Source organism: Moschus berezovskii, chromosome 25 (genome assembly GCF_049115385.1).
Source record: "Moschus berezovskii isolate FMDL1 chromosome 25, NW_MosBer_1.0, whole genome shotgun sequence".
Taxonomy (NCBI): Eukaryota; Metazoa; Chordata; class Mammalia; order Artiodactyla; family Moschidae; genus Moschus; species Moschus berezovskii.
The window spans coordinates 48,886,942-48,914,440 of record NC_142484.1 but is presented as its reverse complement, the minus strand read 5'-3'; the positions used below and the strand labels follow the sequence as shown (position 1 = coordinate 48,914,440).

Genomic DNA, 27,499 nt, shown 5'->3' with positions numbered 1-27,499 from the left:
GTGAGCAGATGTGTACAGATTAGCTTACTATAATCTGCAAAGCAACTTTTGGGACACCATAACTTAGGAAGCACTGGAAATTTTTAAAATACTTGCAGATTTATATTAATCTTTTAATTTCCATGGATAGAAAGATACAGAAGCTTAATCAGAGGAAAAAAGCACATAAAAACACAAAAGTATTATGGTATTTCATGGCTTACAAGCTCCACTTACCTTTTAAAAGAGAAATACAAAGGATTTTTAAAGTTACTTCAGTCATAAATTATTAAGATACCCATCTTTTAAAAATTGAAAGCCTTCCTCATAAGGAAACTACAGATTATTTACAGATTATTTTCAGTGGCACCAAAAGGCCCATAAGCCCAAATTTCTTATTAAGGGAAGTTCTTCAGACACGTTTTAGGACTGGGGCACTATTTCTAAATTCATGTTATCTGTTCTTTGCAAAATGCATTCCATTAATCCATTAGTATTTTTCCTGGGAAAATGCAGAGACCTAGTGAAATAAGACAGAACAAATCTTTAATCAGAAGAAGCAATCCAGGGTTGCTGGCTGAGGCTGGGGACTGCCAAGGTCAGGGTAACGCAGGAACAGAGCAAGTGAGGTCACTCAAGTGGTAAAAAAGACCAAGGAGAAATGGAGGAAACCCTAAAGATACAATATTATCTGCCTTCTAAGCCTTCAGGTGGAGCTCTAAGAAATTTCTCAGCAGACTGAGACCCAGGCATGCGTAACAAAGACAATCAGAGGGAAAAGTACTTTATCCGCTAACAGAAGAGCTGGCTTTAATAGGTCTAGTGGGGAGGACAGGACAGGCTCCACTGGTTGGAAAGTACTTTGTTGCACTTAGGAGAAAGGATCTGCCTCACATTGTGAGGGAATTCCTGTATGAAAGCTGGGTCTTCAGGGTGTTTAAATATTCTTAAGCAATAACAAACAAAGGAATGATATGACATAATTCATTTAGGCTAAGAGTTCAGAGGGTCTGGAATTTTTTAACCATAATCTTTATTTGATGTCAACATCAAAGGGATATTTTAAAAAGCTAATGTCAATCCATGTTAGTAATATTTAAAGTCAACTACATAAAAAAAGTACATCTCTCCATGTTTGTATACCCTATAACTGTACATAAACTTTTGCATTTTAAAGCACTTGTCACTTATAAAGTGAAAGGTTTCAAAATGCTAAGTAAACATCTGCTAATTATTACTTTTTAAAAACAAGATTCCTTTAGAAGATTCCTCTTCTTTGTGCTTATTGTTGATCTGCAAACATTCCTTAAAATTTCTGGAAACTTCTCTGGGGGAAAAAAAAATCTGGAAACTGGTCCAGAAAAAAAATCACAGCAGACAAGGACTAAGTGCAGACATCAGCAGCTCCATCTTATAAACGAAGTTTCGGCCTTCCATTTTATTCCACTGAACTTCTTTGAATGGCCCACGAAGATGATTCCACTTGATATCTTGTAAAACATCACTTTTTGGAAGGTCTTTACACTGGTTACGGGGAAACTGAACCATAATCTTGCTGCCACTTTCAGGGCCATTACGAACTGTGGAGCAAAACCAAAATATCAATATATTCATTTTCCAAACTAGAAACAACAAAGATCACACAACTTCACTTTCCACGAGCATATAAAGCCTTGTCTACCAACCTGAAAGAGCTTATTTAAAAGTACTTTTCAGGTTCAATATGCTAAAATAAAATTTACTAATTTATAGATATTCTGTGTATTTGTGTGTGTGCTCAGTAGTGTCTTGACTCTTTGCAACCCCATGGACTGTAGCCGGCCAGGCTCCTCTATCTATGTGTAGTTTTCCAGACAAGAATACTGGAGTGGGTTGCCATTTCCTACTCCAGGGGATCTTCCCAACCCAGGGATCAAACTCAAGTCTCCTGCATCTCCTGCACTGGCAGGCGGAGTCTTTAACATGTGCCACCTGGAAAGCCCTTTATAGATACTAGGCTGGTATAAGTATTTATGAATTAATGTTTGCAATATAAAAATGTGGGAAAGATGAGTGTTGGTTTAGGAAAATCATATGTTCTATATATTTTCAGAACATCATCATTTTTTTTTCTAAAATACTTGATAACCTAATCATTTAACAACTTGGTTAATATACACCCACAATGTGATGAAAATCAAATGTTCAAAATCAGAACTGGAAGGGATGGATGAAAGATTATTCTGAATATGAACTTCAGGTTTTAATGAGGTTTTATAACTCAGGCAAGAAAGGGTATTTAGAAATTCTTATCAATAAAGGTCTCGCAATGATCAAGCCTACAGATTCTCAAGCTGTGATTCTGTGGGGAAGAATGTCTACCTACCTACTCTTTCAAATATTTAGAGCAAGTATTAAAGAAGAGCACACTGAAACAATATATAATTTTCAACAAGACAAAATGTATACACGCCTATCAAAGAGCCCCATTCATGGCAGGTGCTTCACAAAACACCTCTCTGTTCTATCCCTTGACCATCTTTAGGATCAGATACTATTCTTCTTGCACATTTACAGCAGTATATTTATAAACTTAAAAAAATTTTTTGGCCCCATCATGCAGCATGTGGGATCTTAGTTCCCTGACCAGGGACTGAACTTGGGTCCATAGCAGTGAAAGTGAGTCCTAACCACTGGATCAATCACCAGGGAACTCCCCAGCAGCAGTATATATTTTAAAAAGCATTTATCCATGGAAAGTTCTGAACTGCAGGAGTAATAAAGATGATGGCATTTTTCAGCAGATGTTTTGTTGCTAAGCAAAACATCTTTTATAACTACTATAAAAAGACATAACAACCTGTTGCTCTGAATAATAGCTACAATGAGATAAACACTCAACATAATTAATAAAGGAACTCACCTACTACAGAGGTAAGTTACTCTTAAGTACAGTAATTACTATAGCTAAATGAAAATGCCAAACTCCCAAAGGTCTCTTCACATTCAGAGAAGCAGAAAGTACCTGAGATAGCATAGTCACCATTCGGGGAGGCCACAGTTATGGCAGAGGCATTGCCAATGCTCTCTACAGGCCCCAGTCCCACATGATTACTGAAGCTCAGGACCTGCCAGCCCATAACCTTGGCTAGCTGCTGAACTGCATGCACCTGATGCTGTGACATCTGTGAACGAAAAAGGAAACTTCATTGACAATCAGAACGGGTATTTACTTGGCAGTGACTTGACATCATGACTGTAAAGTGAACTTTCCTTGGGGTTTTCACTGCCTAGCAAAGGAACCCTATCTTCAGTTCAGTTCAGTTCAGTCGCTCAGTCGTGTCCGACTCTTTATGTTTCAGGAATTCTCCTCTGTGTGGGGCAAGGGAATAAGATCCCCGCTTCCACTGTAGAAGCTAAAATAGCCTGATACTTGCTTTCCTGTACACTGGCAGCAGGAACACAGCCCACAAGCTGAACTTGGCCAGCTGGAGCCTCCCACCTGGATCACTGGGTTTGGAGGAACATTCAAACAGCAGCAGGGTATGTAGCTGAATATCTTCCATTGACCCCGTCAAGTCCACTCTCCACCCTGCTTTGTTCTGGGAGGCTGTCACACTAACAGCTTTTGTATCAATCCTTAGTAAAGAGACAACCCTGAAACCACCCTGAAAGACCCTGACTGATGCACAGGGCAATTCAGAGTGCATCTTCCACCAGCGAGGAGGGTGGTGGTGCTGGGATGCAGCAGCAGGGGCCCTGCCCTGCCTGTGGTTCTTATATCCGGCTTCCTTTGATCCTGAGCCATTCGCAAGCCTTATTCTCTAGACTTCTTAGCAATTCTGGAAGCTCTTTAAAATGCTTTCATTACACTTCTGCATGTGTGCTTAAGGTAACCAAAGCTATTTTAGGTACAATCAACCAAGAGCTGCCGTATCTCACAAATGCCCTTTAAATAAAGGCGCCATAGAGGCAAATCAGTATAATAGATTACTGCTTCTAGGATGGAAAGGGTCAATATTTTTATTAAAATATATGTGAAATATAAATATGTGTTTCATGTGAAAGATATATTAGCATTTCAAAAACTGACCCTTAATCCCATAACTCATTATTTCAATGGATCATCACAACTCCATGAAGAAGGTAGGAAAAATACTGTTCTTACTTTATAGATGAAAAAAATAAGGTCAAAAAATTTGTGCAGTGCCACAAAGCAAGTCTGTGGCATAGCTGGTACTAGAGCTCAACACTCTCCGTACTGTCCTTACTATGAGGAGCGCTGTCCTAGTGCTTACACGTGAAGTGCTCCATTCATCGTCATGGAGAACGGATACTACAGCTTTGTATTTGATCGTCCTTTCTCTGGCTTTCTTGAATTAACACTTCACTTTCACGTGGTCCTGGAGGTGTTGTAAATCTCAGCTAACAGGAGAAATAAAAAAAGTTTGGTAGTCTCAGAACTGGTCATGCATCTTAAATACAAACTAACAGTAGAAACAAATCTGGGACAGTTTATCAACATTTTTGGTTAGCCAAAAGATGGTAAAATGTGCACTAGAAATCGTTGTTTAGTCACTCAGTTGTTTCTGACTCTCTGTGACCCCCTGGACTGTTGCCCTCTAGGTTCCTCTGTTCATGGGGACCCTCCAGGCAAGAAGACTGGAGCTGCCATGCCCTGCTCCAGCGGATCTTCCTGATCCAGGATCAAACCCACATCTCTTTGTGTCTCCTGCACTGGCAGACGGGTTCTTTAGCACTGAGCTACCCAGGAAGCTCTGCAATAGAAATCAGCTGGCAGGAAGAAACGGCTTTTAAAAAATAATGTTACTTCTTATCGGCTTTGTTCTTTCAATGGGTAGAGTGGAAGGGGCTCAGGAGCTATGTTACCTGGGACAGAAGGAAGTCCTGAAGCTCCTGGCCCTCATGAGACAGTGTGATCACCCTCCCATCTCTGTGCACGACCCGGATCTGCTCAACTCCAATATTCAACTGCAGCTGAATGGACCTTTATAGACAACACACACTAAAAATCAGAAATGTCCAAAATTACCTTATACAAATGTCAAGAACCTTTAGAGCCAAGAAAAAGAATACAACAGTTTTGATAATCTACACCAAGACCCATGGGGGGAAAGAGTTCCCACAGGTTCAGTGAAAACTATCAGACTCTCACTAAACTACTGACACCATAGGCCACGGAGCACCAGTCTACTCAGAAGGATGTGGGGCAGGAAGCACAGCTTGTCACCCTGCCAACAGCCCCTGCTCCTCTTCTCCTGAGGGCCCTGAGGCTGTCAACACAGCAGCCACACGCCTGTGTTAAATAAGAAGAGATGTGCGCTGAGAGTGTGTGGGGCCTGCCCTGACCCAAAAATCTGGGTCCTCACGGGAGCCACGCACTCTTGCAACAGCTTCACAGGCCTGGTTTCCAGGGTCCCCGCAGGAGACTCGGCCCACTGATAACACTCACCCCACCGTGGGACATCCGAAGCCACTCCCAGCAAGGGCTTATAATTTCTCCCAGTCCACAACCATTTTACCAACTGGGGATCATTTTTGCCATAAGCAGTGTTGCCTAGTAACACACATGGCATCTTTCCTTATCAAGTTACTAGGTAACTAGAGGGAGAGAGTTAGCCAAAGGTCAAATTCTCATATAGAAAGGAAGAACGGTTAACTTTTCACTCTCTTCTGAAATCAGCTAACAGGTCAAAATACATATGCTCTACTAACTCAGCTTAGGTCAAACAAACTCATAAAATAGCCAATGAACATATACATACAGGTCATAAATCTCTTCCAAGTCAGTTCATAAATTTTTAGCATATGACATGTACAAGAAACACAAACTCCTCAAATAATCCAGGTGAACAAATGCAGAAAAGGACAGCATTATAGCTTTCCACATCTGATGTAGTACCTCTTTTTTCCTAACTTTGCTTTTACAGCAAATATTTAAGAATAAAAAACATTTTGGTAACTATATAAAACTGTAATTTTGATGAATTAAAGTTTATATATTTCTTCTGAAGGGGAAAAAAAAAACAGAAAATTCACAAGGCTTAAAGAAGAAAAAGACTTATAAATCTAACCACATTTCTGAATTCTCCTTTTTTAAACAAAGGTATAAGGAAAAAGAAATGTGTATCACTATTGGTGGGTGCATACACATGGCAATTACTCTGAAAAGCAAATTAAGGGACTTCCCTGGGGGTCCAGTGGTTAAGAATCCATCCTCCAGTGTAGGGAACTGGGGTTCAACCCTTGTCAGGGAACCAAAGTCCCACATGCTGTGGGGCAACTGAGCCCACACACCACGGCTGGAGAGAACCGTGCACACCAGCAGCATCACCACAGGAGCACCCTGCGCCGCAGCCAAGACCCAGCACAGCCAAAGGAAGAAACGATGTTCAGACAGGAAGAAGGAAGAAAAGCAAACCGGTAATATTAATCAAAAGTTTAAATGTCCTTATCTTTTGACAGAGCAATTACACTTGGAGGACTTTATCCTACAGACATGGTTGCACAAGTACAAATCACTGTTCTGGCATCCAACTAAAATAGAATGTTCAACGACAGGAAGTTGGGGGGTTCTAAGAAAGAGAATTACTTTCAATTTTAAAAAGTGTAAGATGACCCTACCAGCTACAGAAGGTAAGCAAGGACATTTTATACTTCCTTCTATTTTCTCCCCTGTCCTAACACTGACCTCTCTTCACAGAAGTTTAAAAGGTATACGTATGCTGGATTCCATGCCCATAATCCCACAGTTGTTTCATCTTAGTTGTGGATGCAAACAGTTCCAAGGTGATCAATAGTTTCTTTTCCTCTTCTTAGTGCTGCAAGTTTTTACCTTTCCACCACCTTCACCAACATCCCACTACTGAAAACCACCAATCTACTATCTGTGTGTTAACTTGTGATTTATGAACGTAAATCAAGTAGACAACTTTTAAGGGCACAATCATGAACTGGAATAGACACAGGGGTTGTTTTAGGCTAAACATTATGGAAAGTATGGGCTTTAATATAAACGATCCTTTTCACCTCAAATACCCAAGACTGGCCATGGCCTCCAGGCAAGAACTGAAGTGGATCGGAGTCTGAGGAAGCATGGCAGCTTTCCACTCAGTGCTGGGGTTCACTCCTGACCAAAGGTCAAATATGTGGCATTTACATAGAGACTATGTAAATAGTCTCTGTGACTAGAGACTATTAAATAGAGACTATTTTGGACATTCTTACCTGTCATCTTCTTTTTTCCCTGTATATTTTGGCCTCACCACATGCCATGTGGGATCTTAGTTCTCTGACCAAGGACAGACCCCACGACCCATGCAGAGGAAGCATAGTCTTAACCACTGGACTGCCATGAAGTCCTTATCTCTTACTTTTAAAAACACTCTATGGCTCAAATAATTTACTGGAATATTATGCTTCCCTATCAAATAAAACCCAAAATCTTGATGTAATCACTCTGCAAACATCAATATGTAAAAAGCAACTTAACATATTAAACAACTTCTTTTCAATACTTACTTGCAAATCTGTTCATAGCCTTGTGATGTGATTAAGACTTTCACACTAGATTCATAAACATCATTAATATTTGACCAATGAGCCTGTATCTGAGGATCTTCAATGCGACTTGCTAAGCTGTCAATGGTTGCAGCAGTCCTTTTAAAGAAAAGAAGTTAAAATTTTTATAGTCACCATATAAAATAAGGTGATAAACAGCTTATCAGTTTTATGGCTATTTGAAAATAGATGGTGACTTTCTGAAAATACCACTATTTGAAAAGCAAAGATTTTAAAGAAAAGTCAGATGTAGCTCTGATGTACTGGTTCTCAACTTCACATCACAACACATTCTCAGGCCATGCTGATTTCCTTTTAACTCCATTTGTTTTCTGCCACTCAGAAAATCTCAACAGAACACAAGTGAAAGGCATACTTCTAGGGGACTAATCTCATCTCTAAAAAGAAAATAAATTATTCATAAACATAAGTATTTGATCCTGGATGTGAGAGTTGGACTGTGAAGAAAGCTGATCACCAAATTGATGCTTTTGAACTGTGGTGCTGGAGAAGACTCTTGAGAGTCCCTTGGACTGCAAGGAGATCCAACCAGTCTATTCTAAAGGAGATCAATCCTGGGTGTTCATTGGAAGGACTGATGCTAAAGCTGAAACTCCAATACTTTGGCCACCTCATGCAACGAGTTGACTCACTGGAAAAGACTCTGATGCTGGGAAGGATTGGTGGCGGGAGGAGAAGGGGACGACAGAGAATAAGACTGGATGGCATCACTGACTCGATGGACATGAGTCTGAGTGAACTCCGGGAGTTGGTGATGGACAGGAAGGCCTGGCGTGCTGTGATTCATGGGGTTGCAGAGTCGGACACGAATGAACGACTGAACTGAACTGAACAAATAACTTGGGACATACCCACACTTGAGAACTATTACTGTCATGGAATTAGCATTTTCAAGAAAAGCTAGAGAGATTTACTGCACAATTAAAACCTATACCCCAACAAAGATAAGTATAAGTGAGAAATAACATTTATCAAGTGATGATTATGTACCAAATACTGTAATAAGTGCATTCATGAATTATTTTAACCTTACAAAAACAACAAAAGTAGACACTACTATTATTATCTCCATTTTTCAGAAGGAACAAAAGTAGTTTAGCAATGTTTAGTGACTTGCCCAATGTTTGAAGCTGTTTGGGGCACAAAACCTGGAAGTCTAAGTCCAGAGCCAATAATCTTTCCTTTATATTTTATACACACTAAAGAATAGCCATTGCCTAGAAACAAAGCATAAATTACGTAAATCAACCAAACTACTGAGATCCTCGGTGTCTAAAATCTGATGTTAGCACTTTATTGGCTAGAGAAAGAAAAGGCATGAGGAAATGGAAGAAATGAGAATAGCTACTTAGGACAATGAGAATAGCTACTTAGGACAAGGGGTTTTTAGGGCTTCCCTGGTGGCTCAGAGGTTAAAGCATCTGCCTCCAATGCGGGAGACCCAGGTTCAATCCCTGGGTCGGGAAGATCCCCTGGAGAAGGAGACTGTAACCCACTCCAGTATTCTTGCCTGGAGAATCCCATGGAGGGAGAAGCGTGGTAGGCTACAGTCCACGGGGTCGCAAAGAGTCGGACATGACTGAGCGACGGAACGAACGAACAAGGGATTTTTATATCAATTTTTATATGTTCTTGTATCCTGCTTCTGCTCTAGTATTAATTTCTTTCAGTCCATTTTTAACTTTCCCTTCTTCTGTGATTTGTTTCCCTGGCAGTGCTTCAAGAATTTTTACAGCAAATAAATATGTGAGAGTTTTCATCTCAGTATTAACATATATCAACAAATTGGAAATAAAGATATATAGCAATTGAGAATTGATAAAAGAAATCATGGAATATTCACACAATGGGCTATCACATAGCTATTAAAATATCTTTGAAGGCAGGGTATAAAATTTTATGATACCATATTTATTAAAAAAAAATAAAAAGCTGACACATATACTGTTGACCCATGAACAATGGGTCTGAACTGCACCTGTACACTTACAAGAGAATCTTTTTCACAAAATAATTACTACAACACTGCACAATTCGTGGTTGCTTGAATCCAGGAATGGCAAATCTGGGAAATGGAGGAACTTCCTGTTTGGTGGTCGAGCATAAGTTATACTTGGATTTTCAATACAGAGGGTCAGTACCCCTAACTCCTGTGTTCTTCAATGGTCAAATGTATGTAAAAATATATGAATGTTAACTGTATGGAATTACACAGATGGGTCGATACATTTATAACATTATTTCTATACCTAAGGGGAGAAAAGGGAACATTTTTTAAAGTTTTGCTGCTTCCAAGATTACAACTCCTATTCTGAAACTTTTGTTAGCTGCTCACTCGTGTCTGACTCAGTAATCCCATGGTCGCATGGACTGCAGCCCGCCAGGCTCCTCTGTCCATGGCATTCTCCACGCAAGAATACTGGAGTAGGTAGCCATTCCCTTCTCCAGGGGATTTTCCCGACTAGGAATCTAACCCAGGTCTCCTGCATTGCAGGCAGGCAGATTCTTTACTGCCTGAGCCACCAGGGAAGCCCAATTCGGAAACAAAATGGTTCTAAAGATAACTTTTCCCATGCCCCTCATTTATTTCAGGGAATATTTAACTTTATGGTTAATCAGAAATCTGCAACATTAACAACATACTCAAATTAATGAATAGTTTTTATACCTGAAATGTACAAATGGAAAGTAACAGTCATCTAACATAGTATTCCTACTGTTTATAAGGAACCTGTGTGTCCACTATTCAATGTGACTAGAGTCTTTTAACCCCAACTGAGGATAAACCCAAGGCAAAACATCCCAAGACATATTAATCAAATTAATGAAGATCAAACACAAAGAACAAATATTAAAAGCAGTAAGATAAAAGCAACAAATAATATACAAGGGGATCCCCATAAGGATAATAGCTCATCTTTCAATAGAAACTCTTCAGGCCAGACGGGAATAGCAGGACACACTTAAAGTGATGAAAGAGAAAAACCTACAATCCAGATTACTGTACCCAGCCAGGATCTCATTCAAATATGAAGGAGAAATCAAAAGCTTTACAGACAAGCAAAAGCTGAGAGAATTCAGCACCACCAAAGCAGCTCTTCAACAAATGCTAAAGGATCTTCTCTAGACAGGAAACACAGAAAAGGTGTATAAACTCAAACCCAAACAACAAAGTAAATGAGAGCGGGATCATACTTATCAATAATTACCTTAAATGTAAATGGGTTGAATGCCCAACCAAAAGACAAAGACTGGCTGAATGGATACAAAAACAAGACCCCCATACATGCTGTCTACAAGAGACCCGCCTCAAACCAAGGGACACATACAGACTGAAAGTGAAGGGCTGGAAAAAGATATTCCACGCAAATGGAGACCAAAAGGAAGCAGGAGTAGCAATACTCATATCAGATAAAATAGACTTTGAAATAAAGGCTGTGAAAAGAGACAGAGAAGGACACTACATAGTGATCAAAGGATCAACCAAGAAGATATAACAATTATAAATATATATGCACCCAACATAGGAGCGCTGCAATATGTAAGGCAAATGCTAACAAGTATGAAAGGGGAAATTAACAATAATAGTGGGAGACTTGAACACCCCACTCACACCTATGGATAGATCAACCAAACAGAAAATTAGCAAGGACACAAACTTTAAATGATACAATGGATACAGTTAGACATAATTGATATCTATAGGATATTTCACGCCAAAACAATGAATGAATTTCACCTTTTTCTCAAGGGCACACGGAACATTCTCCAGGTTAGATCACATCCTGGCCATAAATCCAGCCATGGTAAATTAAAAAAAACTGAAATCATTCCAAGCATCTTTTCTGATCACAATGCACTAAAGTTAGAAGTCAACTACACGAAAAAAACTATTAAAAATACAAACATAGGGAGGCTAAACAACACACTTCTCAATAACCAACAAATCACAGAAGAAATCAAAATTTGCATAGAAACAAATGAAAACATGACAAACCAAAACCTATGGGATTCAGTAGAAGCAGTGCTATGGGGAGGTTCATAGCAATACAAGCTTACCTCAAGAAACAAGAGAAAAATCAAATAAATAACCTAACTTTACACCAAAAGCAACTAGAAAAAGAAGAAGAACCCCAGGGTTAGTAGAAGAAAAGAAATCATAAAAATTAGGGCAGAAATAAAAGAAAAAGAAATAAAGGCGACTATAGCAAAAATCAACAAAACTAAAAGCTGGTTCTTTGAGAAGATAAAATAGACAAACTATTACACAGATTGATCAAGCAAAAAAGTGAGAAGAATCAAATCAACAAAATTAGAAACAAAAATGGAGAAATCACAACAGACAACACAGAAATACAAAGGATCATAAGAGACTACTATCAGCAACTATATGACAATAAAATGGACAACTAGGAACAAATGGACTAATTCTTAGAAAAGTATAACCTTCCAAAACTGATCCAGGAAGAAAGAGAAAATCTTAACAGATCCATCACAAGCACGGAAGTAGAAACTGTAATCAAAAATCTTCTAACAAACAAAAGCCCAGGACCAGATGGCTTCACAGCTGAATTCTACTAAAAATTTAGAGAAGAGCTAACACCTATTCTACCCAAACTCTTCCACAAAATTGCAGAGGAAGGTAAACTGCCAGACTCTTTCTACAAGGCCACCATCACCCTAATACCAAAACCAGACAAAGATGCCACAAAAACAGAAAACTACAGGCCAATATAAATGAGGAACATAGATGCAAAAATCCTTAACAAAATTCCAGCAAACAGAATCCAACAACATATTAAAAAGATCATACATCATGACCACGTGGGCTTTATCCCAGGAATGCAAGGATTCTTCAATATCCGCAAATCAATCAATGTAATACACCACATGAACAAATTGAAAGATAAAAACCATGATTATCTCAATAGGTGCAGAGAAAGCCTTTGACAAAATTCAACATCCATTTATGATAAAAACCCTCCAAAAGCAGGAATAAAAGGACATACTTCAACATAACAAAAGCCATACATGATAAACCCACAGGAAACATTATCCTCAATGGTGAAAAACTGAAAGCATTTTCCCTGAAGTCAGGAACAATCAAGGGTGCCCACTCACACCACTACTACTCAACATAGTTTTGGAAGTTTTAGCCACAGCAATCAGAGAAAAAAAATAAAAGGAATCCAGATTGGAAAATAAGAAGTAAAACTCTCACTGTTTGCAGATGACATGATTCTCTTCATAGGAAACCCTAAAGACACCACCAGAAAATTACTAGAGCTAATAAATGAATATAGTCAAGTATCAGGATATAAAATTAATACACAGAAATCCTTTGCATTCCTATACACTAATAATGAGAAAACAGAAAGAGAAATTAAGGAAACAATTCCATTCACCATTGGAATGAAAAGAATAAAATACTTAGGACTAAACCTACCTAAAGAAACAAAACACCTATATACAGAAAGCTATAAAACACTGATGAAAGAAAACAAAGATGACACAAATAGATGGAAAAATATACCAAGTTCATGGATCGGAAGAATCAGTGTAGTGAAAATGAGTATACTACCCAAAGCAATCTACAGATTCAACGCAATCCCTATCAAGCTACCAACGGTATTTTTCACAGAACTAGAAAAAATAATTTTAAAATTTGTATGGAAATACAGAAAACCTTGAATAATCAAAGCAATCTTGAGAAAGAAGAATGGAACTGGAGGAATCAACCTGCCTGACTTCAGACTATACTACAAAGCTACAGTCATCAAGACAGTATGGTACTGCCACAAAGACAGAAATATAGATTAATGGAACAAAATAGCCCACAGATAAATCCACACACCTATGGACACCTTATCTTTGACAAAGGAGGCAAGAATATAAAATGGAGAAAAGACAATCTCTTTAACAAGTGGTGCTGGGAAAACTGGTCAACCACTTGTAAGAGAATGAAACTAGCACACTTTCTAACACCACACACAAAAATGAACTCAAAATGGATTAAAGATCTAAATGTAAACTATAAAACTCCTAGAGGAAAACATAGGCAAAACCCTCTCTGACATAAATCACAACAGTATCCTCTATGACCCACCTCCGAGAGTAATGGGAATAAAAGCAAAAATAAACAAATGGGACCTAATTAGACTTAATAGCTTTTGCACAACGAAGGAAACTCTAAGCAAGATGAAAAGACAGCCTTCAGAATGGGAGAAAATAATAGCAAATGAAGCAACTGACAGAGAAGTAATTTCAAAAATATACAAGCAGTTCATGCAGCTCAACACTAGAAAAATAAATGACCCAATCAAAAATTGGGCCAAAGAACTAAACAGACATTTCTCCAAAGACGACCTAGAGATGGCTAACAAACACATGAAAAGATGCTCAACATCACTCGTTATTAGAGAAATGCAAATCAAAACCACAATGAGGTATCATCTCACGCTGGTCAGAATGGCTGCTATCAAAAAGTCTACAAACAATAAATACTGGAGAGGGTGTGGAGAAAAGGGAATCCTCTTACACTGTTGGTGGGAATGCAGACTAGTACAGCCACTATGGAGAACAGTATGGAGATTCCTTAAAAAACTGGAAATAGAACTGCCACGTGACCCAGCAATCCCACTGCTGGGCATACACACCGAGGAAACCAGAATTGAAAGAGACACGTGTACCCCAATGTTCATAGCAGCACTGTTTATAATAGCGAGGACATGGAAGCAACCTAGATGTCCATCTGCAGACGAATGGATAAGAAAGCTGTGGTATATAATACACAATGGAATATTACTCAGCTATTAAAAAGAATACATCTGAATCAGTTCTAATGAGGTGGATGAAACTGGAGCCTACTATACAGGGTGAAGTAAGTCAGAAAGAAAAAGACCAAAACAGTACATTAATGCACATATATGTAATTTAGAAAGATAGTAATGATGACCCTATATGCAAGACAGCAAAAGAAATTGTCTTTTGGACTCTGTGGCAGAAGGTGAGAGTGGGATGATTTGAGAGAATAGCATTGAAACATGTATATTACTGTATGTGAGATTACCAGTCCAATTGTGATGCATGAGACAGGGCACTCAAAGCCAGTGCACTGGGACAACCCGGAGGGTTAGGATGGGGAGGGAGGTGGGAGGGGCGTTCAGGATGGGGGACACATGAACACCCATGGCTGATTCATGTCAATGTATGACAAAAACCACTACAATGTTGTAAAGTCATTAGCCTCCAATTAAATAAATTAAAAAAAAAAAAGAATGAAAAGGAGCTTTTAAGTTAGGCCTGAATCCTGACTTTGCTAATCTTTTAGTTGTATAACCTTGAGCAAGTGGAACAACACAACCTGACCCACAGCTAAGGATTAAATAAGTTAACATACAAGAAAGTGCCTTCCAAAATCCTAAAATATGGGACAACTGAAAAATATATGGAAAGCTTCAAAAAAGGTTTCAATCAGTTTAGGAAAAGTAGCTCACGGATGGGTTATCGCAGAAAGTTTGGTGTTCCAAGGCAGGTTCCTAGTCAGCTATCTTTCAAAACTGTAATGCCAAGTTTTGGAAACAAAAAAGTTACATGGGCAATAGATCTAAGGCTTCCCCAAACTTGACAGGGCCATCTACAACCATAAACTCTTATACTGCAGTCACCTCCCTCGCCATGGGAAAAAAGATTAAAGTGTGCCAAAAATAATATACGTAAGGTAACAAAGAAAAAAGGACTGCAGTTTCAAAGAAAGATAGTAACTTTGTCCTTACCTACTCCTCAGAAATATATGCTTTGCTTGTTTAATTATTTTTTCCAGAAGCCCTTCACTTGACTGTATTGAATTAATTTCATTTTTATCAAAAGCTTGAGGACCAGAAAGTCTCATTCTCTTGTGGCCGAAAGGTGCACTTGCTGGATGTGGCATCATAATGGAACTCAAGGTCTGTTTATGGAACTGTAACAAGAACAGCCATTTTCAACAGCCAGTACCCACATATTAACTGCACAATGTTCGATCAAATCATGGCTCAGTTTGGAAACATGAAAGCAATGGATTGGAAGCACATATAAAGGTAGTCTAGGCACAAAGGTAACATGTTAACATCTACTAGGCTATGTTAAATGTAAGTTGGTAAAGAAAAGGGTCTCTCTCCAGCTGTCGTTCATTTTTATGGTAAAACTTTTATAAAAAACAAAAATAAATACTCTTCAGTAACTCCCACTGACAGAACACATGCAATCAGTAGATAGTTATTCTACCATATCCTGGATTAGAGGTTCTAAAACCTGGGTACAACAGAACCACCTTAGGAATATAAAAAAATACTGATCCTTGCACCATCACAACTAACTAGACCAGATCTGGGGGTGAGGCATTGGCGGCTGGAATATATATTCCTATTAAAAGATTCTCAGGACAGTTCTAAATGACCTGTAAGTAGAATATATCCTGAAATAATTCAAGTAATCCTGTTCACAGACACTGGCAAGACATTTTCCAATTACTCAATCAGAATCAACTTTTAGCATGAATTTCTTACACCTCTCTCTAAAACTTGTGGTAGAATAGACGTTATGCTTGGCCACAGAGACTATATTCAGATTCTCTCTGCATTCCCTGAGCCCATAACAAGATCTTTCACAGCACAACCAGTGAACGTCATTGCTTTATGAATAATGAGGACTCAGCAGTGGGTAGGGTGTGCACTTTCACTGCTGTAGGTACACTTACCACAATGCAAAGAAAACATTTACTTTATTACCTCTCTAATCAGTAGATGCAAATTATGCTCTAGAACATAAAGATGGTCCTCTGGACTTTGTTTCTCGGTAGCAGATTTTGGGGATTTCTTATCATTTGAAGAATGGCACAAAGAAATAGATAACTGCAAGCCTATTTATAAAAATAAGTAGGACAGACATAAATAACCTATAATATGGAAAAGCACAAACTATTTTCATAAAGTATTACCACAGCCCATTCTCAAAAGATACATTCTGAACTCAAAGAGAAGGTTTTTGTGATGAACATTTTTACACCAAAACGACCACCTATGACTACGATAAACTACCGTGTATTCAATTTCTATTGACTCACAGTGTGGCTGCTGACCTTCAGCTATGGCTAAAGACCGGTGAACAGAAACTGTAATTTGTTACTTCTAGATTTTAAATTAAAAAATAAACCAGAGTTAATATCTGGTATTACTGACTAGAAGACCTTCCTTGTTCCCATGAGAATCAGGATGAAATTTTATATTCCGGAAACCCATTCTCTTAACAAGATCTAAGAAGATACTCAGAATTTATGTTAAAAAACAAGTGGAGCTAATTAAAAATTGATCTCCTGTTAAATCTAACTGCTTCAGAAAGATATTTTAAATCCAATTTCCACAAATTTAGGATATTATGGATATTTAATTAAGCATTTTCTAAATAGAAACACTAATTGAAAAAGATACATGCACCCCAATGTTCACAGAAGCATTATACACAATTGCCAAGGTATGGAAGCAACAGATGAATGGATAAAAAAGATGTATATAAATCCAATGGAGTGCTACTCAGTCATAAAAAATGACATTTTGCCATATGCAACAACATGGATGGACTTAGAGAGTATTATGCTAAATGAAATTAGAGAAAGACAAATACTGCATGGTATCACTTACAAATGGATTCTAAAAAATAAAACAAACTAGTGAATATAACAAAAAAGAAACAGCCACATAGACATAGAGAACAAACTACTTGTTACCAGAGGGGAGAGGGAAGCAGGGAGGGGCAACATAGGGGCAGAGGATGAAGAATACACAAAAGACCTTGAAGGACACATCAAACAGTAAAACTACTTGTCATTATGAATGAGTTTTTTTGCTTCCTGTGTTTTTTTTGGTTTCCTATTATCCACATCTTAGCTTTTAAGAAATAAATGTTATATTAAAAACTTAAAAAAAAAAGTAAAAACTATGTATAAGTTACAAGGATCTATATTTTATAATAACTATAAATGGAATACAACTTTTAAAGATTATAAATCACTACATTGTATACCTGAAACTTATACATCAACTATACCTCAATAAAAAATTAAAAAATTTTTTAAATTAAGCATTTTCTAATTGACATCTCATCTAAATAATAAGAGGATCTTAGGAAATCTGCAAATAGTGTTGGCATAGACACCTCAAAGCAACTGTGACCTAACAACAGGTTTGCTAGGGCAAACTTTATTTTATTTTATTTTTTTTTTAATTTTATTTATTTATTTATTTTTTTGCATTACAATAGTTTAATATGAACAATCAGAACTAATTAACAGTATAACAATATTTTACAACTGAAATAATTAAAATAAACTATAAAATTACTACATAAAACAGGTCTGATCTAGCTTATTTACTTTCTATAATCTCTTCAGTGCTGCAAAACCATTTATTTCTTTTTTTTTTCATGTTTTAATAAATACTTCGTCTTTTTGTATTGCTTTTTTTTATCACAATAATAGAAATATAACATCATATATCACTGTAAAACACATTTCCACATAAATGCTGATAAGCACAAAATATTTTTCATCATTTACATTTTAACTGTAATAATATATGGCAGAATTAAAGCTGCATCCATCATGTGTCTAACTCACCTTGCTGTAATGAATTTTTAAATGTAATGGTTTCTGTCGCAAAGTAAAATCGTACATAATGTCTAGTGACACAGTACGCTGGTGGATGGGTGGATTTGGAAAATGGAAATGCAACTTCATTTTTAATTAGATTTATAAACTTCACCACCTCCACCTCCAGCCAGCTTCCCAACCCTCCCTCCCACCACCATTATTTATTTATTTATTTATTTATTTTTTTAAAATGAGGCTTTTAATTAATGTTTGACAGAGCTGATTCAGGTTGAATAGACTAAATTTCTTTAAACAAACTTACTTATACTCCAGAGTCCTTTAAAAACTTAATAGCATTTATACATTGAAGGTATTTGATTTTCTTGTAACTAGCACTTCAAATGCAACAAGCATTTGAAGCAACAAGCATTTAGGGCAAACTTTAACAGATATTGTTTAAAGCCAGGAGTGACACCACTGAGGACACAGAGCAGTCAGAGTGCAGACTGGGTTGCACACTTCGCTGGCTGCTATGGCTGTTATTAGGGACTGCACACTACTTCTCTGCTGTTACTATTCCTTCAACACACCCAAACAACTACCCTCTTTGTCCTGGCCCCCAAATCAAAAAGTTTTAATTATCACTCAAAAGGGTAGGCTGCACTTACTTGGGAAGGGCTGAGAGATAATCTGATTTTTCACCACAATGTGAGGAATCTGTGATTTAATTTGAACAGCTTCCCGGGAGAGCTGAGCAAAAATTTCTTTACATAAGAGAACATTTTGTGCTGCTTCTAATTTTGTCTGCCAATGTGGGGAACCTGAAAGACAGGGAACATGCGTATATATTAATTACCTAATTGTTATTACCTTTTTAGGACTTTTGTTGCACTAGGTCTTCGTTGCAGCTCTTGGGCCTAGCTACCTTACAGCATGTGGGATCCTAGTTCCCTGACCAGGGGATCGAATCTGTGTCCCCTCTACTCCCAAACACTGAGCCATCAGGGAAGTCCCTTAATTACCTAACTATCTTAGGCATTAACTAGCTTAAATGATGATCTAAATACATACAACAAAAGTTCAGAAAACTATGTATTACAGCATACCCTTTCCAAAATATAGAATTTTTTACTTCTTCTACACAGAGAAAACTGGTAAATAAGTTCAACCTTTCAAAAAAAGACTGCACAGGAATTCCTTTGTGATCCTGTCATGAGGATTCTGCACCCTCACTGCTGAAGGCCTATGTTCGATTCCTGGTCAGAGAACTAAAATTCCACAAGTGCATGGTGTGGCCAAAAAGAAAAAGACTGCACAGCTATTCACTAATAACTGATTAACAAATTATAAAGTCATATTTCCAATTGCTGTTATTTAAAGTACCTATTTTTCCTAACTATATTTACTTTTAGTCAGGGCAGACAAGACCAGAAGTTAGAGAACAGAACTATACCTGGCTTGGATTTAGGCAAAGGTCGTTTGAAGAGGTTAACTGTGCCGAGGTCACCTATATCTGGAGCCTGTTTTTGAATTGAAACCTATATGAGAATAATAACACAAAAATATGTTAGCAAATTAGCTTCTGGGTTATTAATAAGAAATTACTTGAAAAATACTTAGACAAATACCCTGATATATGCAGACCCTTCTAAATCACTAGGAATCTGGACATCAAGGGGACAGTAATCTTCAGGTATCTTCTTGTCTAGATCAATATCTGTATTCTTTATTACTTCAAATGTACCATGATGGGGAAACAGAGACCCTAATGGGATAAAAAAACAGGAATATCAAAACAGTTAACATGTTTATTCAACAGAAATTACTGAGTATATAATAATATCTCACCTACGTATCAGTGAAGCATACATTAAGTTCCCACCAAAAATGTGTGTTTCGGGGGGGGTGGGGAGGGAGAGGCATGGTAAGCAAAAAGAAGAAAGGAAGCAGGAGAAAACAGCTATTTACCTTAAAAAAAAAAACATGTCTTAGTCTAATGGTATCATTATAAGAACTCCACAGGCCATCCAAACTGTTTTATTCCAATGGAGTTTTGATAAAATGAATATGATTCTAGACTATATATATATATATTCACAGTAATATAAGTAATATAATCTACTTACACAGATTTAAACCTTGGAGACTAAATACTTCTGGAGCTCAGCCTCTGTAATAAGGTTGCGATTGAAGGGTTCTGAATTCAACAAGAGAAGGACAAAAAGATAGCATATACACCACTTTTTGTCAACCAACTACTAGACTTTATGTGATGTCTTTGTATGTAGTAAGTTTGAGATAGCTGCCCTGGGCTGGTGAATTGCCTGGGGAGGGCATAGATAAATGTAACTGCTATGTTATAATAAGAAAAGATGCTCTTTTCTTGCAATTAAAAACAATGTAATAAAATCCTCTTAGAACACAAGTAACCATTTTAGGTAAAGTTCTTATGCATAATTATTTGTTGAGAAGAGATTATAATGTCCAGAGCCAGAAAGCACTGCTTCTATAAACTATCTATTAAAATGTAAAAACGTCTTTGTCATCTTAATTCATCTTTTGATGGAACTTTACCATTAGAACTCAAAATTTCCCAATTCACATCAATACTAAGGCATGCAGGTCCTTGAGTTAACCATTGCAAATTACATTCCTTTAATTTGAAGATACTGATGGCTTGCTCTAGCAAATGAATCCTTTTCAAATATCCTCCACTACAGTTATCTCAGTGATTACAGCCAGGGCTCCTTGCTTTTTTAATCCCTTGACACTCAAGAGCTTTTACCCCACTGAGCTGTGAATCTTATAAATTTTTACTGTATAGCTGCTCTGAATACACTTCAGCAGCTTAAAGACACTGCCACAATTGCTTTGAGAAACCTGCTATTACATATTATAGCTCAACAACAAAGAATTTATACCAGAAGATGTGAAGTTAAGACATCCAACTTTGTTATATACTCCAACAAAATATATTCCTTAAGTTAGGGTTGCAGCCCTGGCTGAATGGAAAAAAAGGTGAAGTGTTTTCACCACTATATCTCTTTACGCAGGAGTTAAAAACAGCTTACCAGATTTAAGGGAGAAAAACAGAATAAGAAAGAAGAGAAATGTTTCTTTTTTTCTTTTATGCTCAGTGTTTAAGGGACTGATAAAACTCCCCAACTGAGGAGTCCAGTCCCGCCTCCTTATTTCTGACTAAAACGTCAATTATGGTTCAGGGTGTGTTAGCACATAAACTCTATCTCTGAACTTTCTGTTAAATGAACCTAAAATTTTTTCAAATTAACTATATATCTTTATATATGGCTGACTCCCCAGATGGCGCCACTGGTAAAGAACCTGCCTGCCAATGCAGGAGATGCAGGAAACGCAGATTCGATCCCTGGGTCAGGAAGATCCCCTGGAGTAATACATGGCAACCCATTCCAATATTCTTGCCTGGAAAATTTCATGGACAGAGGAGCATGGTGGGCTATATAGTCCTTGGGGTTGCAAAGAGTCAGACATGACTGAACCTACACACACATATAAGGCTATGATGAGAATAATTTGAGTTTTTTCAGGCTTATGTGTACAGAAATTAAAACTTCAAAATGTAACATGTAATTGAGAATATTATTATAAAAGAATCAACGTTTATAGTTTTTAACAAACTATTGTTAAAAAGCAGAGTCTTTAACAGTTATCTATACCTGCACTTCTGTAGCTCAGATCTCCTAGAATTTTATCTCCAACTTTTCTAAGCTTCCAGTGCTGCCTCAATCTCAAAAGTTCAGAGTTGAAGTCTCGTTGTAGCTTATTTTCTTGGTTTTCAGTGACTGATTTCGTCAGTCTCTCTGCCCCCTTCAGTAGGATCTGTGCTGCTCCAGCAAGTGACTTCTTTTTAGATATTAACTGCAACGTCTGAGGATTCTATCAGAAACAATCCAGAAGTGTAGGGCTGTATTATTTTTAAATGATTTTTTTAAATGATACATTTCCTCAATAATAAAATACCTACTCAAGGGAAAATTAAAAAAGAAAAGCAAGGAGAAGGGAGAAAAGCACATAATAATGTTTAAAATAATAATAAACTTAACCCATTTCTTTGGTCACTTATTAAGAGACTCATGCTAAACTAAAACACTACCCCATCAGAACTTAACATTGCATAAACCTGGCCCAGCCTAGGTTAGGTTCCCATCTCTGCACTGACATTCCTCTGTTTATGTATGCCACTCTCCACATCACCCACAAGAACACCCTTTCAAGGCACTCATTTATACTTCAGAGAAAAGTCTATAAATGGAAAACTGATGAGAAATCAAAACCTATGTATTATATATACATACATAAATATCCATAGTCACTATCAATCCATGCACTATCAACTCCAAAAAGCCAAGTTTAGTAAAAGTTTTCTGGCTGCATAAGAATCAAAATAATAAAGGTTCATAAAAATGTCACAACGTTTGATCACATTACAGAACCTAATTTTGAGTTTTTGGAGAGTTTAAGACAGTCCTTAAAACTTCATGTGGACTTAATTTTGCATCTAAGGAAAAGGAAACAATAGATACACAGCCTAAAAGATGGTACTGAGACTTAATAAAATGGCACTGTTATTCAATCAAAGCCCACAAATACCTGTTTTGGAGGAAGTGCATCCTGAGAGACAGGATCAAGAGTCATAAATTTTTTATCCCTAACAATACTGAGAACATCATAGAGAACACACATCTCTGTCAGGGCACTTCTCAAATTGTTCCTCACTGAATCCCAAGGCCAAAGGGAGGGTTGAAATTTCACCAATCCTAAAAAGTGAAAGAAAAAAATACCCGGATATTAGTTATAGAAAACTCAGAGATTCAAAAGTACTAAAAAAAAAAAAAGAAAAAAGTACTAAAAGCAGAAATAATGAATTCTATTTCAAATTGTTCCCTCTTTTATCCCATTCACTCCACCCTTTCTAGAATCTTTGTTAACATTTAAGTTGGCATTCCTACAATGGCAAAACAAATATGGTTTCTAATTTCCTAAGTTAAATCTAACATTACAGCATGATAGTATGCATTCAAATCTTTTAAAATCTAAGCAAGACTTAATAAACTTTTTTTTTCTTCCAGCTTTTAAAACCTGAAGAATTAATTGTTGAGAATTTTCAATACATAGAAAGGTACAAAACTACAAATGACCTATAATGGCAGCATTCTGATAGTAAATACTATTATCTTCCAACCTCTTAATCACTTTTAGGATAGATCCTCACCATAGAGAGTTCAAACAACAGAAATACAGAGTAAATACAGAGAGAGATTGCTTCTCTCCTCCTGAGAGGCAATCACTAATAACTGTTGGTGTATTCCCATACAAATTTTTTTTATGTATTTAAATACATATACTCCCAATTTTCCATTACTTGCTTCCCCTGCCCCTCAATATGTCCTAAAGACACCTTCACATCAGAATACAGATCTACTTCATTATTTTAACACTGTAAGATATTCTGGAGCATGCACTGTGTTCTCAGTCACTCAGTTGTGTCTGAAGCATAGATATACAGTAAATTCAAGAATTCTCTGGCAGTCCAGTGGTTAGGACTCTGCTGTTTCACTGCAGGGGGCCCGGCTTTGATCCCTGGCAGGGGAACTAAGATCCCGGCAAGCTGTGCGATGTGGCCAAAAATAATTGAACAAGGTAAGTAAGTTTAACCATGTCTGTGTAATGGGCACATAGACTGGTTCCAACAACGCCAGTTTTGGCCTATTTTTCTAATCAACTGTCTTCTTTTCAGTTTGAAGCAACTCTGAATATCGGGGATATTAACCATTTGTGTGTCATATGTGTTGTATCCATTTTCCCCAGCCTGTCACATTTACCTTTTTACTTTGTCTGTGGCATCTTTTTCCATTACTATTTTTAAATTTTATGCAATTAATATACACCTATCTTTTCTTTCATAACGTCTGTGTTTCCTATCTTGCCTAAGAAGGTCTCTCCTGGGAATTCCCTGGTGTGCCTGTAGCTAAGACTCTGCATTTCCAATGCAGGGGGCTTGGGTTTGATCCCTAGTTAGGGAACTAAATCCCACATACAACTAAGATCCAGCCCAGCTAAAAAAGTAAATAAATACTGGGGCAGGGAGGGGCGCACACAGAGAAAAAGAAGGTCTTTCCTAGTGCCAAAGTTACATGATTATAACTTCTAATATTTTACCTTACTCTCATCTTCATTTCAATTCTTGTGGAACTATTTCTGTGTGAAGTTTGAGGTAGTATTTAACAAATGGATCCCTAATTGTCCTAACACAGTTGGCTTGAAATGCTATCTTTAAATTCCGATTTACACAGGGTCTGTTCACATAAAAAATCAAGAACTGCTAGATTTTATTTTCGACAATAAGAATCAAAAACCACTCATATTTTTTCTATAACTCTCTAACTAGTTTTATTTTCCCTATAATCCATTTACTATATACACAGCATCCAGCGTAATCTTCTGTAAACAAAATCATCTGTCTACTTGAAATCTTTCAGTTGTCCTTCTAATAAAAGCCAAACGCTTACCCTGGCTGACTGGATCTATATGATTTGGCCTCTGCCTACCTCCTAGACCTTATCACATACTCTTGTCAATATAATCTCCTCTCAGTAGGAGTTAGTAACATCATGCACCTTGCACATGGAAACACAGTGATTAGTTCAAAGTCACATAGCTAATACACAGCAGAACCGAGACACAAACTCGATGGCTCCTAACCAGGGTGCCACAATAGGGATGCTATCTGTATGCAGGTCAGAAAGCAACAGTTAGAACCGGACATGGAACAACAAACTGGTTCCAAATAGGAAAAGGAGTACGTCAAGGCTGTATATTGTCACCCTGCTTATTTGACTTCTATGCAGAGTACATCATGAGAAACGCTGGGCTGGAGGAAGCACAAGCTGGAATTAAGATTGCAGGGCGAAATATCAATAACCTTAGATATGCACATGACACCACCCTTATGGCAGAAAGTGAAGAAGAACAAGAGCCTCTTGATGAAAGTAAAAGAGGAGAGTGAAAAATTTGGCTTAAAGCTCAACATTCAGAAAACCAAGATCATGGCATCCAGTCCCATCACCTTATGGCAAATAGGTGGCTAAACAGTGAAAACAATGGCCGACAATTTTTCTGGGCTCCAAAATCACTGCAGATGGTGACTGCACCCATGAAATTAAAAGACGCTTACTCCTTGGAAGGAAAGTTAGGACCAACCTAGACAGCATATTAAATAGCAGAGACATTACTTTGCCAACAAAGGTCCATCTAGTGGCTATGGTTTTTCCAGTGGTCATGTATGGATGTGAGAGTTGGACTATAAAGAAAGCTGAGTGCGGAAGAATTGATGCTTTTGAACTGTGGTGTTGGAGAAGACTCTTGAGAGTCCCTTGGGCTGCAAGGAGATCCAACCAGTCCATCCTAGAGGAGATCAGTCCTGGGTGTTCACTGGAAGGACTGATGCTAAAGCTGAAACTCCAATACTTTGGCCACGTGATGCGAAGAGCTGACTCATTGGAAAAGACCCTGATGCTGGGAAAGATTGAAGGCAGGAGAAGGGGACAACAGAGGATGAGATGGCTGGATGGCATCACCGACTCGATGGACATGGGTTTGAGTAAACTCCGGCAGTTGGTGATGGACAGGGAGGCCTGGCATGCTGTGGTTCATGGGGTCGCAGAGTCGGTCGGACACTACTAAGCGACTGAACTTAACTGAAAACGCAAACGCTCCCCTGGCGACAGGGTCTCACACGCTGTCGCTCAAGGAAACCTGCGCAGACACGAGGACTGAGAGGCGAGCAGCGACCAAAAGTGTCCGGACGCCGCCGCCCCACGCGGCCTCGTCCACGGCGCATCACCGGGCGCGCCCCGCGGCCTCACCTTCCTCGTCGTCCTGGTCAGCGCTAGACCCTGTGCCCGCCCAGTCCTGCGCGTCGCCCTCGGCGCCCGCCGCCTCCTCTTCCTCGGAACCGGAGCCCTGGCTGAAGTCGATTCGCTGGGCCAGGCGTGCCAGGTTCTGCGACATGGACAAAGGCTGCAGGTACGTCTCGGTGCCGTCCAGGCCAACCTCCTGGACCTGCTTCTCGCAGGCCGACTCGATGCTAATCCGCACGGCGCGCACCCCAGACATGCTGGCGGCGTCTGCTCGGCGCCCGCACCGGGCGACAACCGAGGGAGGGAGTGGGAGCGCCTCAGGGCACCCGGGACCGCGGCGCAGAGGAAGCGCTGAGGAGACCGAGCGCGGCTCCAGGCCCGGAAACAAAGCCCACCCTGGACGCTTTCCCACAATGCACCGCAGGCCCCGGCCCTCACCGCGCCCGGCTCGCAGTCTCGCGGGAGGAAAGCGGCCGGCGCGGGGCCCACACTTCCGGCCGCGCGCCTGGGTTGAATCCAGCTGCGGCGCGCGGAAGAGCTTCTCGGTGTGTGAAAGGCGTGGCCGGCCGCCGGAAGGCGGGATCCATGCTTTCTTCCTCCGTTTAAACTGTTGCTTGTTGGAAAGTGGTGGAGGAAGGCAGGAAGAAGTCGGCCGAAAAGGGATAGGGAAAAGGAGATGAATGGGTCCCTGCATCTTAGCAACGAGAGGCCCTCCGAGAGTGCGGAGATGTGAGGAAAAACGACGGATCTGAAGACTTGTAAAGTCTCATCAGACAAGTCTAAAGAGTTATAAGGGTGTAGTTTGAGGAAAACATTAAATTGTGTTTAAAGCACAGTTATAAAATTATACTGCATAATTAGTTTATTATCCAAACTCCCGTAGTAGTAAATGCTAGGATGGCAACAATCTCAGGCGTGTAATATGCGCATAATATTAATTTCATGCCTGACTGAAAGTAATATGTGTACGGTTAACAAGCAGTGATGTAACTTAAGTCTCCGAGTTCCTAAGAAAGTATCTCATCAGTAGTATTTCCACTGGGAATTATGAAGGGGGACAAGGAATTCTTTTGTTACAAAACTCTATTTTATTGAAAGAATTATGTATATCATTTATGATGGGCCTTTCCAAGTTTTGTGCTAAGTTTAAGTTTTTAAGTGTTTAAGTTTTAAACTTTTTCTAAGGTACTTAGGAAGCTACGGTTGCCATGGTATCAGTCTGTCTAAGCAATACATGTGTGTGTTGGGGGGTTCTGTGAATTTTCAAGGGAGGAACCTATTTTTGCAAGCTCAACTGATTTTGCTGGACAATCATGTTTGAGAATTACTGTGCTTACTCTTTATACATGAGTTTGTAAAAGGTTTTACTACCTTGTTTCAAAATTTGATTAATATTTATCATGGAGTCTATTTGTGC

At 38.6% G+C, this 27,499-nt stretch overlaps 1 protein-coding gene across 1 annotated transcript; it reads right to left on the bottom strand.

Moving 5' to 3' along the window:
• Positions 1–993: 993 nt before the first annotated feature.
• Positions 994–26,508, bottom strand: MED17 (mediator complex subunit 17). Its single transcript, XM_055416221.2, has 12 exons — positions 26,089–26,508; positions 22,814–22,980; positions 21,880–22,099; positions 19,813–19,949; positions 19,638–19,722; positions 18,853–19,005; positions 16,329–16,459; positions 15,336–15,520; positions 7,501–7,638; positions 4,849–4,966; positions 2,984–3,143; positions 994–1,559 (listed from the first exon to the last, which is right to left on the bottom strand). Exons 1-12 carry the CDS (start codon positions 26,336–26,338, stop codon positions 1,348–1,350), a joined length of 1,956 nt encoding a protein of 651 aa, XP_055272196.1. The 5' UTR covers positions 26,339–26,508; the 3' UTR covers positions 994–1,347.
• Positions 26,509–27,499: the final 991 nt, after the last annotated feature.